At 36.5% G+C, this 16,260-nt stretch overlaps 1 protein-coding gene across 1 annotated transcript in view; it reads right to left on the bottom strand.

The window, feature by feature from the left end:
- Nucleotides 1-11,197: 11,197 nt before the first annotated feature.
- TBX3 (T-box transcription factor 3) overlaps nucleotides 11,198-16,260 on the bottom strand; it is an 11,366-nt gene continuing 6,303 nt past the window's right edge. Inside the window, exons 5-7 of the mRNA XM_069759829.1 lie at nucleotides 15,165-15,322; nucleotides 13,942-14,594; nucleotides 11,198-12,931 (exon numbers count right to left, since the gene is read on the bottom strand). Coding sequence (XP_069615930.1) covers nucleotides 12,506-12,931; nucleotides 13,942-14,594; nucleotides 15,165-15,322 — 1,237 coding nt within the window. The 3' untranslated portion in view covers nucleotides 11,198-12,505. The remainder of the gene's footprint in view (nucleotides 12,932-13,941; nucleotides 14,595-15,164; nucleotides 15,323-16,260) is intronic.

Below are 16,260 nucleotides of genomic sequence, written 5' to 3' on the forward strand. Positions count from 1 at the left end.
TTGGTACTAGGATGGAAACTGATCTTTTCCAGTCCTTTGGCCATCCACAGCATCTGGCATAGTGCTGTCAGTGTGTCTCTTGGGACTGATTTGACTGATGGACACCATCACTGCCAGGTGTTTTGTTGTTGTTTGGCAACTGCCTCAGCACCCATTCAATTTCAATTCCCAATAAGCTTGGTTCTCATTCTTCTTGGCTCCGATGCTCCTCATGAAGGACAATACTGGCACTAGCATATAGATCTACAATCTACGCTTGATATAGCTAATTTCATTGCCATAATGGTCTTTGATAGCATTCCTCCAGCCCTCTCCTTGTGATCTTATTTCCTAGGCAGGACCACCTCATCCTCTTATATTCTTGGGAGGTATTTTAAATCTGATTTATTTCATTCTCTATTTAGGTGGATATTGTGTGTCCATTCATCTTTCGATGGACATTTCCTACATGGAATTTATACCTCATGCTTTATCAGGGTTTCCTTCTTTCTAAATGCACTCCATTTTGCTGATAGTGCGTTTTTCTATATGAGTTTGCCATATTAGTGCAGTGTGTGCTCACAGCATCTACAAAACAGAAATACATTTTGTCTTTATTAACTCTTCAGTATCTGTCTTTATATGGTTATATGTTATTTGAGGACCCATATGTATATCTATTTGGGCAACATTTGCATAGGCCCATTAGCAGTGCATAGGCCATTATTTACATTTTTGTCATACTCTTTGCATTGCTTGAGAGTATCATTATATACCTACAGCAATTGGTGCCTTTAGAAACTTTTGATGACACATGTGTGTGCTGTAGTGTTACCCTGAATATTTTGGTGTGCTGGTCTTATTTACCTGTACATACGAACATTATATTTTGAAATTTGTATTCTTGAATCAAGCATTTTTGGCAAGTCACGTGTTTATGGGCTGTGGCTCTATTATGAGCATAATAATATAGCTTTCACGTCATTTTATAACTTTTATATGTTTTTATATGTGTGTTGTTTCGTTTTTTTTTTTGTAGTACCAAATAAAGTATTTAATCTTTTAAGGTGATCCCTGCATGTATGGCCTGTAGCTTTCCTCCTTGATATTCATAGTCTTGTGTCTTTACAGGCATCAGGTGTATCCCTTCCCATCTTTTGTGGTGCCCTCCTGTACCCTTTTTGACCCGTCTTTGATGGTTGATTGGCATGCTTGGAAAATCTTCTTCAATTGTTTTACTGTGGCAAATAATTCCCTCGTGTAGCCGGTTTTATAGGCTTCTTTATTGTTAATGCATTGGTTATTCAGGAAGCCGTTCTTGTTTCCTGCCTTCTGTTTGAAAGTCAGCAACTAAGCTTAATAAAAAAAAATGTTATATTAAAACTAGAACCACCCAGAACTGCAATACTAAATTTTCTCCTCCAGGTGGCGCCTGCTGAACATGGTTTGAAACCAAATATAGACTCCATTATCTGTAGCCAAATCTCAAAACAGACAGGTGAACCATCAGATTATATTAGTACTCTCCGGGATGGTAATACTGACCAAAAAAAACCTATAAACCATTTACAGCCTTAATAACGGTCCATATAGATTTTTAAGAACATCCTGCTATCATTATCTAAAATTTCTAAGCTACCTTATAGTGTTAAACATAGATAGATAGATAGATAGATAGATAGATAGATAGATAGATAGATAGATAGATAGATAGATACAGATTTTTTTAATTGTAATTTTCATTGAAAATTTTTAACATTTTACAGGAAAACAAAAAATAATTAGGCATTTTAGATTTTTCACTTTCATTTATAGGTTAACAACCAATCTTATACTATAGTAACGGTAAAACATTTTCAAGTAGATAAAGAGTAACATTTTACAAACATACAGACTCAGACAAAAGGGGGAGGGAAATGATGTGGAAAGTTACGACCTAGTTATATCCATCTCATAGAGGTCATATATTTAACATGGCCCAAAAGGAATCCCAAGGAGACCAGACAAAGTTAAATATCTTTGTCATTAAGGGCTGCCCGGCATTATTGTTATTATTATTATTATTATTATACATTTTTATAGAGCCATTTACTCCATGGCGCTTTACATGTGAAAAGTGGGCAAATATAGACAAATACAATAAACATGAGCAAAAACAAGGCACTAACAGATACGGAAGGAGAGAAGACCCTGCCCGCGAGGGCTCACAGTCTACAGGGCATTCAGGCTATGTGCCCACATTGCGGATTCGTGTGCAGATTTTTCTGCACCGTTTTTGAAAAATCCGCAGGTTGTGCGGATTTCATCTGCGGTTCTACACCTGCGGATTCCTATAAAGGAACTGGTGTAAAACACTGCAGAATCCGCACACAGAATTGACATGCTGCGGAAAATACAATCCAGCGTTTCCGCGCGTTATTTTCCGCACCATGTGCACTGCAGATTTAGTTTTCCATAGGTTTACATGGTACTGTACACCGCATGGAAAACTGCTTAGAATCCGCAGCGTCAAATCTGCAATGTGTGCACATAGCCTCAAAGTTCCTGATATCCTTGATGCGAGAATATACAGTAGATCTAGTTGGGAAGGTTGAGAGGATTGCTTCCAATGGTAGGCAATCAGTGTGCTGCTGTTAACATATGTTAAAGCAATCTAATGGATCTCTTGGATATGGATCCAGGGAATATATTCAAGGACTTAATGGGAGATCAACTCCAAAAACTTGCTTAATGAGAAGTTGGACTATTACCCAGAACGGTTTAATCAGTGGCCAATCCCCCCAAAAATGTGAAATATAGACCCTCTAGACAGGAGCAAAAGGGAAGGAATAGATGGTCCATTTTATGTAAAAATTGTGGCATATGGTACCAGAGATGAAGGATTTTGTACTGATTTTCTTTGTATGAAATACAAGATGCAGTATTGGCTGCTCTGGTCCAAACTTTTCTTCACTCTACCACGGTCAAAGGTTTACCCAGATATTCCTCCCATTCGAGCATATGAGAGTGTCTAGTTGAAGAATCTGTGTCTGGAGCCTGTAGAATATTGTAAATACTAGATATTAATATATACAGATTTATATATATATATATATATATATATATATATATATATATATATATATATATTGTATATATTCGCACAGGTTGTATACTTTATGAAACAGCTTTAGGGTTTTAAAATATAATACACAGGATATATGCATATATGTATATATGTGTAAGGCTTAAGATAAAAAATATATTTATTTTATTAGGTAATAAAAATAATTTAAAGCATAAAGATAGACATACAAAAGTTAGACATATAACATACTAAAGTTAGTGATAATAACAAAACTTCCGTTTGTGAATACTACAAATCAATAGTTATTTTGTGTGCAATCACAGTCTAGAGAATGGATACTGAAAAGGTACAAGCCTAAATAGCCAGTGCTGTAAGGCCCTTTAAGATAACAGATAAATAGGGAGATAGTGATATCACATAATGACAGTATGCACAGTAGCATGGAGCACTCATCACCTATCAAAAGAAAACCTTCCCAACCTGCATTTTGCATCAGGCTTTGTCAAATATACATATATATATATATATATATATATATATATATATATATATATATATATATATATATATATATATATATATACATATATATATATATATATATATACATATATATATATATATATATATATATATACATATATATATATATATATATATATATATATATATATATATACTTACTTTTCATTAATCTTCTGTACATATTATCATTATTATCATTATTATTTGCAGGAATAGTAATGATAATAACATGATCTGACCACTTAAGCTTACAGAACAAACCAAAATAGAACACTGCTAAAATAAATTTCTTCTATAATAATTCTACTTTAAAAAAAAATCTGAAATTCAGAATAATATCAGATGCAAAATAAAAATATTTTGAACAAAATCAATTAGCCATAGATGAAACATTATACTGCAAGCATTGCTAATTTAAGCAATCAAATGCAATCGTACTCAATGCTTGTATCTAAATATAATAATAATAATAATAATAATAATAATAATAATAATAATATCTGGCTCTCTCCTTGTTTTTGCACAATTATGGAAAGCATTGGGTCATTGATGTGTCTTTTTCTGCTGTTTCTGCTGTTTCCATCCAGAGCAGATGCTTCTCCCCAGTGGGGTGCAGTGAGTGAACAGTGCATGTGCAGGAGAGCAGTTTCCAGTGTGCAGACTTGTATGTACAGGACTATTATTTGCAGTAGCATCTGTCCCCTGTAATGACGCTTGACAATATGTTCTAGTGAGCAAACAGGCATCAGAGGAGCTCAGCCCCACACAAACACACAGGAGGTGCAATATATAAGGTCATGCAGGACTGCACTCCAGACTTTACATTTCCTGGGACACAAGGACACCAGACATTGGAAAGATCAATTGTACATGTGCAGCCCAGTGCCATGTTTCCCATCACATGTGTCTCTACACATACACAGACAGGGGGATAATTAAAGACAAATAGTAGGGGGGCAGATTACATTACAGGGGGGATGTGGAGCTCTGTGTGGCTTCATTATTTAATAATCAAAGAAGTCAGCCGACTGTAACCAGAAATGATAATAATGCAACAAAATTGTATCGGAAATAGGAAATTCTATAATTATAATATATAATAAAATCACTGTATGTCTTTTGGCTTGATGTCATGATCTGCTGCAGCTGATGGAGTAGTAGTATTGGTGAGAAGACGGCTATGAGCATGTGTGGGGCAGGGTGAGTGCTATGGCAGGCAGATGTGAGTGCAGCGCTGTCCAGCAGCGGTGCCGGCTGTCTCCGTCTGTCCTGCCCAGGCTCCTACTCAGTATCTCTACCATCTGCCCCATGGCTCACACTGATCCATCTATCAACCGAGGCTGAAGGCGGCGGTGATGATGATGATGATGAGTGCTCTCTAAGCAGCCCTCCTCACCAGGATTCTCCACACTATTTGGAGGATGGCGTACAAACAGGGCAGCAATTGGAAGAATGCAAGATATTTATTTATGTATCTACCTGCGTATATTTCTGCCATATGTTACAAAATCGTATAATGTTCTAAACACTCTCAAAGAAAATTAATACCGTATGTATTAATTTTCTTTGAGAGCGTTTAGAATATTATACGATTTTGTAACAAATGGCAGAAATATTGTATTATATATATATATATTGTATTATATATAAAGTATTGTATATAATGAATGATATTAATACGATGATTTACTGTGAGGACCGAAAGATATAGAGTTATGCAACTAAATTTGGTCTTTAATAATCTGATCAGTCAATAAATATGTAGGAAGCTAAGTATTTGTTACACACAGGTGTATTTTTTATATATTTAGCACATATAAATTACATACTTTTTCGATTTCCGGTAAAGAAAGAAAAGTGCAACTGTGATCCTCCTCGATTTTATAATGTAATGGTTTATATAGGGCACTGAGCAGAGATGGTGTGTGACACACCTGTGTATATATATAGATACATGGAGAGCAATATATAATTTATCATATATACATATATATATGATATTTGCTATATATATATATATATATATATATATATATATACAATATAGATAGATGATAGATAGATAGTAGATATATATGGGATAGATACCTGTGTGTGTTTATATGTGTGTGTGTGTATATATATATATATATATATATATATATATATATATATACATATATATATATAATTGTGCCAGCTCTATTCACTGCGAGTAAGTTAATTGCGGAAAAGAATAATGTATTAATTTACACAATGCAATCCTTGAGGTCTGCATATTCATGGGGCGCCCGTACTTTACCCGTGAATGTAATGAATGTAATTATCATCTGGGTGATTATAATTCTAATGATCCAGCGCTGCCGCATTGTGCTCTGCACTTGTAGTCCAGCAGGGACCTCCACCGTGACCTTGGGGCAGGAGTCGCACAGTGACGGAGCCGGTGCTGCCGCTCACACACAATGCACAAGTGTCTTCCGTTGTCTGCAGTTATTCCTATAGATCGGAGGCATCCCGCTCACGGTGACATTGATGAAACATAGGCAGGTGATGTACGAGACGAGCCGTTCGTCATGTGCCGGGCATATTATACCTATCATATGGAATTATACTGTCGGGAAATCAGGTTACATGTTCTTATATAATGCAGGAAACCATTTGACATGTTATATTTTGTACAAAATTTATACTTAATATATATTAACTAAATTTGCATTGATCACATTTACCGAACTTGTTTGATTTTATTTGCATGTGATTTTTCCAGATAAAAGTGAGAAGAAAAACAAAAAACATTTCGGAGGATTCATCAAAACTTGTCTAATCGCCAATTATGTTTTCCTGCACTTGAATAATCAGGTGAAATAGATAAATTGTAGATAGATAGATAGATAGATAGATAGATAGATAGATAGATAGATAGATAGATAGATAGATATGGGATAGATAGATAGATATGGGATAGATAGATAGATAGATAGATAGATAGATAGATAGATAGATAGATAGATAGATAGATATGGGATAGATAGATAGATAGATAGATAGATAGATATGGGATAGATAAATAGATAGATAGATAGATAGATAGATAGATAGATAGATATGGGATAGATAGATAGATAGATAGATAGATAGATAGATAGATAGATAGATAGATAGATATGGGATAGATAGATAGATAGATAGATAGATAGATAGATAGATAGATAGATAGATATGGGATAGATAGATAGATAGATAGATAGATAGATATGGGATAGATAGATAGATAGATATGGGATAGATAGATAGATAGATAGATAGATAGAAGAAAGGCTCACAGAGCCAAAACGTGGCGCATAAATTGGCTATTAAAATATTAAAATAGCCTTTTTTGCACTGAAATGATGGTGTGCGGCTTCTTTGATTTTTCTAGTATAAGGACTGGTATGTACATGTGAAGCCGTGCACCCAACTATTGCTATTGTTCAGGTGCTGCTCTCTGCTTAATTGCTTCTAGATAGACATTAGATAGATGATAGATAGATAGATAGATAGATAGATAGATAGATAGATAGATAGATAGATAGATTAATAGATAGGAGACAGATAGATATTAGATAGATAGATAGATAAATTAATAGATAGGAGACAGATAGATAGATAGATAGATAGATAGATAGATAGATAGATAGATAGATAGATAGATAGATAGATATATAGATAGATAGAAAAATAGATAATAGATAGGAGACAGATAGATAATAAATAGATAGATAGATAGATAGATAGATAGATAGATAGATAGATAGATAGATAGATATTAGATAGATATTAAATAGACTAGATGGCAGCCCGATTCTAAAGAATCGGGAGTCTAGAATCCATATATACTTTATTTATTCAAATGTAAGAATAATACAATTAATAAATAATAGTAAGAAAGAACAAAAATAATAGGCAGTATATGGAGAAAACACCAAACAAAAGTTCAAAATTGGTGTGAAAATGTCACTGAACCACTTCACAACTAAATATATATAGTTTTGGTAAATGGTATTATCATTCTTTTGACGAAATTCGGCAGGAGCTTGAAGAGCAACGTCACTGGGCCCGCCTCCACGCAGTAGAAACTTGCTGTGAGGTAAAAATTCAAAAATCACACCAAAATGGCGGGCGGAGTGTGTCACAGTACGGCACGTTTCTGATTGGTCGCTCGCAGCAGGCGGCAACCAATCAGACACTGGACACTGTTGACGTCACTTATCTCCGGACATTAGCTCCGGACATTAGCTCAGGACATTAGCTCCGGACAGGAAGTTGGCACAAATTGCAGGAAGTAGTATTCTAGGCAATTATATATTAGATAATAGATAGATGCAGATAGACAAATACATAGAAAGATATTAGATAGATTGATACGATTCATGAAAATATATTGATAGTTCTTTCCTTTCATAGCAAGAACCAATAACACTAAAAGCCTGCCTAACCCAAGCATATGGATGAAAATACATTTTGTTGCATAAAATTGCGTCTCTATGTAACTTATGGACAAATGCCTGCTGCTGTGTTGTTCGCTCCATAGTTGCTATTAGATGCACTAATGCAGGAGCCAGGATGATCTGCAGCTGTTCACCAGGAGGCCACAAGGTGGCAGTGAGGGACAGTTCATTTGCACTTTAATCCTCCCCTGCAGCTTTCAACAAGATGAAGAGCCATAAAATGATTGGGGATATCAAGCCAGGCGCCAGGTGAGTAATACACTGGATAATCCAGAGATAGGACTCGCTTCCCTCCTACCCACCAGCGCCACAATAGTTACTCATTAACGTTACTATATACAAATAAGATGCAGGGAAGACCAGTTTGGAGCCAGCATCTACCTAGAGGGCACTGTCCCAAGTAAATATTAGTTTTTATTTAACCTTTTCCATTCTTTTGACACTGATTGCAGATCAGTTCATGTGATCATATATGTATCTCCACTCTAGTCATCAGGATGTGTAGCCTGGTATATATATATATATATTCGTTAACTGTTTAGTGTGTGCCGATCTGAACTTTCCTTTTAAGTATACATGATTATAGATGGCATGGAGAGATGAATGGGTAATGGGGCAGTGTGTGCAGCATGCAATAGTACCAGGTCCTGGCTCCAGGCTGAGGTGTGGTGAGCAGAGCTGTGGATGATTCAGGCATACAGTATGGAAATTGGCCACTAATATGGCTGGCAGAAAGGCTGCAGTTGCTTCTACACGTTTTTATATTCAAATCTAAATGTGTTCTCTATGCATATACTAGATGTTTATCTAATTATTACTTTTCACATGTTCAGTATTTGGTCAGTATTTCACATCAGTATTTGTAAGCCAAAACCAGAAGTGGTGCATATGTTTCTATTATACTTTTCCTCTATTTGTTCCACTCCTGGGTTTGTCTTACAAATACTGATGTAAAATACTGATCAAATACTGCTAGTGTGAACGTGGTAAATTCAACACTTACTAATGTTACCGGTCTAATACCTGTAGATACAAACCCTTTCCTCACAGATCGATAGTGTATTGTACTATTGTCTTCCTACACTATTTATCAAATATAAAGGCGGTTTTCTAAGTGAAAGAATTCCAATTTTAATATTCCATAGATAGATTGATTCAGCTCTGCCCTTTTCATCTAATGGAACCATACACATTATTATTAATAATAATATAATAATAATAATAATAATAATAATAATAATAATAATAATAATAATAATAATAATTCGTATTGATAAATACATCATATATCATAAATAGAAATACAGATGGATGGTAGATATATTGATGTTAATATAGAAGGATTGTGGATACATTTATTCATAAATAGACACTTTATCGAAATTTGATAAATCAGTGGTAATATAGTAACAAATAAATACACTCATATATATTAAATAAAAGGTAATGTATAAGATTTATTCCTAGGTAAATCTATCGGTAATAAATAACTGGATGCATAAATACAGGTTAAATATAAAAAGGGAAAAATGAAATTGAAAAATATAAAAAGGGAACGATTTCCTGTTCTAATTGAATATTTTGAGGAATAAATTCTGAAAAATAGAAGAGTAGCAGGGAAGGATAGAAGAATAAAATTATATATATAGATTGAATGTAAAAGGTATAATAATATAGCACAATTGAGCAAATAAGTAATCCAAGAGTATTAGTGCGATGACTGTTCTTGTAAAAAACAACCTGATATTTGCCTATTGTCTCATATTACATTCGGAGAGAATGATCCAGTGTTTTAAAGAATAGTAATGTGAGGTCTAATTGCAGATATAAATAAATGATAATCCGCAGTACTGGAGGGAAATGAGTTTTATGTAGCTGGCACCGTGTGTGAGGCTGGATCAGGAGATATGGGGGCTGAGGTTACACTGCTAGCGATAAGTCAGCCTGCAGCTCTGTGTTCTTAATAAACCGGTTACGATCAAGAAATAAAATCGAAATTCTTCATCTGATTGTTATTTGCAGTCTGGCAGAAGTTGACTCTATACTTGCCAAGGTATATTTTATAGCAGGAGCCTTGTGGATGTTCCTGGAGCAGATATGTCGCTGTGGCCAGGACACAACCAGGACCTTCTTCCTTCATTGCGACTGTTATCGAGAAGAAACATCATGTCCTATCGCCAATATATCACGACTGTCACTGAGGCTTATTACTCACCAGTTCCATCCAGCAGCTGCCCTCTCCTATGCTACTAACCGGCCATTACTGAATTACAGACCACTGGGCTCAGTCACAGTCATCCGGTGCTCTGCAATTTATACAAAGACATGACTGTGCCATTATCTATCATCTCTATTATCAATCTATCCATCTATACAGAAAAAAAGGCAGGCAGCACTTCACATCTATCCATACATGGTGTATCGATCTATTTATCTATCTCATAACTATCTATCAATCTATGTATCTATCATCAATCTATCTATGTAAGTATTATCAACCTATCCATCTATAAAGAAAAAAGGTAGGCAGCACACCATATCTATCCATACATGTTCTATCGATTTATTAACGATCTATCTATCTATTTATCGATTGATCTATCTATTATCTATCTGTCTATCCTATATCTATCTATCCTCTATCTATCTGATTAATCAATCTATCTATTTATCAATTATCAATCTATGTATCTATCATCAATTTATCTATGTAACTTTTATCAATCTATCTATCCATCTATAAAGAAAAAAAGGTAGGCAGCACTCCATATCTATCCATAAATATTCTATCTATCTATCTATCTATCTAATATCTATCTACTCTAGCTATCTATCACATATTTATCTATCTAATATCTATCATCTATATATAAAGAATAAAAGTTTTGTGAGTGTAGTAATGTGCATAACAATAAAAGAAATTTGATGAACACAGTATAAATATTTGATTTCTACATAAAATTCACTAAACAAGGATTAGTTGATATAGGTTAGATTAATATTGGGACAGATAGATTAAATAAATGATGAAGAGATAAGACAGAAATATAGATAGATTATATAGATATTACATACCAAGGGCATGTTAAATTCTTGCGTTACAATGTGTGTGTGAGATCCTGTACTTTTCAGCAAATTAAGACCAGTATAAACCAAAAGGTACAATTCAATAAAAAAATTTATTGAAAGTTGTAGAGACTTTGAAAATAAGGAAATACAAGGGGAACAATATCTATTAAACATTCATTACATCGTGTGTGTATATACATACATATATACATACATATATATGTATATTTATACTTACATATATACATATATATATACATGTATATATATATATATATTTATACGTACATATATATACATGTGTGTATGTATGTAATTATACCTTCATATGTTATCAGCAACACAGCTCAGGGGGAAATAATGTACATAGACTAGCAGGGCAGGGCAACAGGGTGACAGGGACACATAATTATTTCTGGTGAAATGTTCAGAAGTGGGATTTAGGGTAGTGTGGGTGTGTTATATATATGTGTTATATATATCAAATGTATGTACACATTGTGTCTGTGTGTATGTGTGTGCGTGCGTGTGTGTGTTACCTGCATTATACAATCCCTACCCCTTTATTTATATTTAAATGGGCATGTTTCCACCCTGTGTGCCTTGGATGTTTTAATGCTATCATTTGGCACCTAATAGGTTAACACACGAGAAAATAAAGACAGTAATTGAGTAATATTTACAGAACTATATACATTTTTAAATAAATTAACGCCTAGTAATCAGAGTCTGTCTCCTGATTTATTTACATACAATATCAAATAATTACATAAATACTTTTCTGTTCTCTACACTTGCCTCCCCCATAACAATCTGCTCCTGAATATATATATATATATATATATATATATATATATATATATATATATATATATATATATATATATATATATATATATATATATTCATCCAGAACACTACTTTTTATCAGGACACCTGGAGCAAATAATTTATTCGCATGCAAATGCTCATTCTGTGGCTGAAATAGCAAAAGACAAAGAGCGGAACAAATAAAAAAACGATCTCCCTTAACGGCCCGGAATAGATTGCAGGATGGCCAGTTCTATGGATACATTTCATCTTCAAGTTTTCGTCTGCGATGAGCTTTCTGGTGCGCACGTCCTGGTGGAGATGCACGTCCTGGTGGAGATGCACGTCCTGGTGGAGATGCACGTCCTGGTGGAGATGCACGTCCTGGTGGAGATGCATGCAGTGTGAGGGGCTTAGTGGCAGAGGATCTGTGGCTGTTCGCAGTGTGACCTGGGTAGCAGCTCCAAGCTCGGCCCCTTTGCTCGGTGCTGCTAGCTGTGCATGGGACATAGCCCACACCGGACGCTTCGGGGACATACAAAGTGCAATGAGAGAGTCTGGAATGGGTCGAGGGGCTGCCTCTGTCCTGTCAGGGGGAGCTGCTCCTTGATCTGTCCTGCTTGGAATCTAGGCCACTGACGAGGCGCTGGATATTCTGCAGTTCACTGCTGGCCTCCTTTTCTGCACACATTTTGGGGGATAAGGACACAGATCCGGAGGACAGAGTTGAAGATCTGCTAGTTAACTCAGAGTCCAGGGCTGCGGAGGCTGGGCTGGGCACCAGACTGGGGGGTTTCCCGTCAAGAGTGCCATTGGGCAATGTGTGGAGGGCAGTGGTCAGCAGGCTGCCACTCTCAGGCATGGGCACAGAGAAAGAGTATGGGTTATACCTCAGCCTGGGACGTACAGCATTGAGGAAAGGGTGTCTATGCACAGCAGAGGAGGCTGCAGCAGCTGCGGCCATGTATGTGTAGGGATAGGAGAAAAGTCCTCCAAAAGGAGACATAGCCAGACCCTGGAAAAGAAAAGATAGTCATCATCATTCATTTATCATCACATCAACATGTGCTGTACAAATTGTGAGTTTCCTATCACACATGGATAGTACAAATATTTCCAATTATATTTCTCATCAAACACAGGCTCATGTAAAGCGCTATGGAATAAATGGCGCTATAATAATAAATAATGATAATAAATAATTAGGATCACAAAAAAAAACGTATTTATAAATGCAACTCCGTGAATCCAGTGTATTCCCCAAATGCCGGTAAAATGTAGCCCTTGTCTGCCAGTGAATAAGTCAGAGAATACATAATTCAGGGCATCCATGGAAGGAGACTAGGTGAAGGTGCCCACAGCATGCCACTCTCACAGACAATGAGGGAACACAGGCCAGTGGCTAATGGTGGAAGAGACACGGGGCCGCAATCCTACTATATATATTGTGCCAGCAGTGATTTGTTTCCCTCCAGTTTGGTACAGAAAGATACTGATAACAGAACAGACCAGATTCAGGTAATAGTGAAGCCCTGGTAGGCGACCTATCACTTGTCATAGCGTCGGATAAAAAAAAAAAGAAAGAAAAAAGTCACCTGCGTTTTTTGATCAATCATTTGGACGCCATCAGTTGTGTTTCAAGAAACAAATGCTTACAGTAAAAAAAAAAAAAAAAAAAAAAAAAACGACTGCTACATTCTCAGCTGAACTTCTAAACTTAACACTAATGGCCAATAAATAGAGGGTATGTTCACACCGAGTCTTTTGCTGAGTCTTTGGATCAGTAACTGAGCTGAAAATTTATTTATTATTTATTTTATAAGGTTTTTTTTTGTTTTTTTGTTTTTTTTTTAAGAGTTTCTGTTTGGTTTACTCTTTACAGCTCCCTAAAAGTGTACGAAAAAAATGAGTGTGAACATACCCTAGTATAATAATTTGTAATAAGAACAGTCTTGGCATAGATAACGCTGTACAGATAGCATTATGATGGCGCCGGAGCATGAAGTAAAGCAGGACTGCATTTACCTGAGAAGCCAGGACGTGCTGCTGGAGGTGGAAAGGTAAAGATGATACTCCTGGTAGTCCTTGAGATGAAGACACCATCCCTGAAGAATCTATACTGTTAACGCCCGACATTGCTCCTGAAACGGTGGCGAGTAATGGATTCATACCAGTTGCCATACTGGAAAACGCCCCTCCCATAGCAAACTGACTGGGGTGAAGAAGCAACGGGTGTGAAGCGCCCAAGGGGTTAAAGAACTGCTGCCCACTCAAGCCAGGGGGGAATCCTAGGTTCTGCAGATGTCCTTGGCTTAGAGGGTGGGAGCTGCTGTCTGTCTGTACAGTCAGTGGGGGATAATGTTCCTTTGATGGCTTGGGATCATCAAGTGTGTGTGGGTCCCTAGTTGATGTCTTGAGGTCCTCCACACTCAGGACTCTGCTACTAGAAGAGATCTGCCCCGGACTGTGCCTAGAATCTGGAGAACTCTTCCCAGTCCTCAAACTCTGCTCCCTGCCCCTGCTGCCCAAGTCCGATGGTAACAAAGAGAGCTTAGAGGGGCTCCTCATTTCTTTGGGGTGTTCTCCAGTAGTTGTGGAAATTTTGGCCGAGTCCCCGGTATCATGTGCGGATTCATCTTTTATATCATCGTCACTGTCTCCTTCACTATCGCAAAGGCCTGAAAAAAAAATCAAACAGATCTCTCCATTAGCACAACTCCATTCTTCCTTTTCATTGCCATAGCGTTATATGTTCAGATAAACATTTTTTTTTTAATCTAAAGTATTCTGCCCCAATACATTAAGGAGGAAACATCGCCTCAACAAAAGGATATGAAAAAAAAACCCAAAAAAACAAATAAGCAATTAATACTAGAAAATTATATTTATTTCGTCTAATACAATTGTGTGCAACATGAAAAAAAAAAAAAACAATAGACAAGTCTTCCAATTAGGGGCATGTATTAGGATGCTGTAATACAATGGTTCATTGTATATTTATTTTTATTTAATTGTAGTTTTTCTTAATGAAATATCAATTGTATTATTTATTTTGACATTCAGTTCACTGGGACTTTCAGCTGGGGAAGGGTTAGAAGTCAGAAGTCGCCAACCCACCCTTGTTCCTGGAGCATGGAGAGATTTGGAGAGCCCTGGATTAGCAAAGGGCAAGCGATGGCACTGTGCACACGTTCTGATGAAGGCAGGGGGCTCTGAGTGATGGGGTTAATGGGAGATTAGGACTGTACCTTTAAGATTTGAAGTGCCCACTGTGGATGCGCTTGGAGAGGAGGTTTGGGCGAAGCATTTGAAGGCAGTCTGCTCACTGGAGGACTCATCTGAGCTGCCATTATCTTTCTTCTGCTGCTCATCAAAGGCTCGCATGGACTGGAGGCTCAGTTGTTTCCTTGAGAAGGACAGATAGCACATTTAATGTGTATAATTCCCTGCTTGAAATATAAACAGCCGGCAGACACAAGTATTTGACCTTTGCCTTATAGTCCTAACTACTGCAGACCTGGCTGAGCCCCAGCGATCTGGAGGACAGGGGCTAACTAAGGGGATCTAGACAAACCTCACTACTGGCCTGCACCTTCATAGCTCAAAATCTGCATTTTATTAGTAATAATATTACTTTTACCAACAGTCTATCAACAAGATCCCGCTTTATAAGGCAGGCATAGAATAAATCTCTTTCATCACATATGAATCCCACTAGATATTTTCAGCCATTATTTTATCAACCCATTGATATTTATTTATACACACGTATTTGAGAAAAGTTGCAGAAGGAGACAAAATCATCTAGCATTGGGGCTTCAAAACAAACATCTGAGATGGCTCCTATTAGCCCCAGAGCGAGAGGACCAAGATATGTGGCAGATAAGTGTCACTTCGAGGTGTCAGAAATTCTTTGGAGAGTCAGAAATGTTGAAAAAATCATATTTAACTGGAAAACCCCGCAGATTTGTTCAGTTTTATTTTACAGTCAGGAGTAGTGCCAAAGCTCTGCCCCTATAAAATATCATTGAGTTTCCAAGCACTTAAGTATTTATTATATATAAATACGACATGTAAATACTAGCAACGAGGAAACAGAAAATGGCTGCATGCAGCCTGCACCATACTATGGAGGGAGGATAGACCCGAGGCCTGGAGGTGAAATAACATTTGCTTTTATATTACTGGTGCAGCCAAGATACGCAGTGTGTTCCCCCCATCCGTGTTTGTTTAAACTGCCTCTACTTTTATGAACACATTCTCAAAACTCAAATCGGCTTTTTTTTTTGGGTAACTTAATAGAAGCCAACATTTCCTGTAACTTTCATGTGGATAGAATAAATT

Source organism: Ranitomeya imitator, chromosome 1, assembly GCF_032444005.1.
Source record: "Ranitomeya imitator isolate aRanImi1 chromosome 1, aRanImi1.pri, whole genome shotgun sequence".
Classification (NCBI taxonomy): domain Eukaryota; kingdom Metazoa; phylum Chordata; class Amphibia; order Anura; family Dendrobatidae; genus Ranitomeya; species Ranitomeya imitator.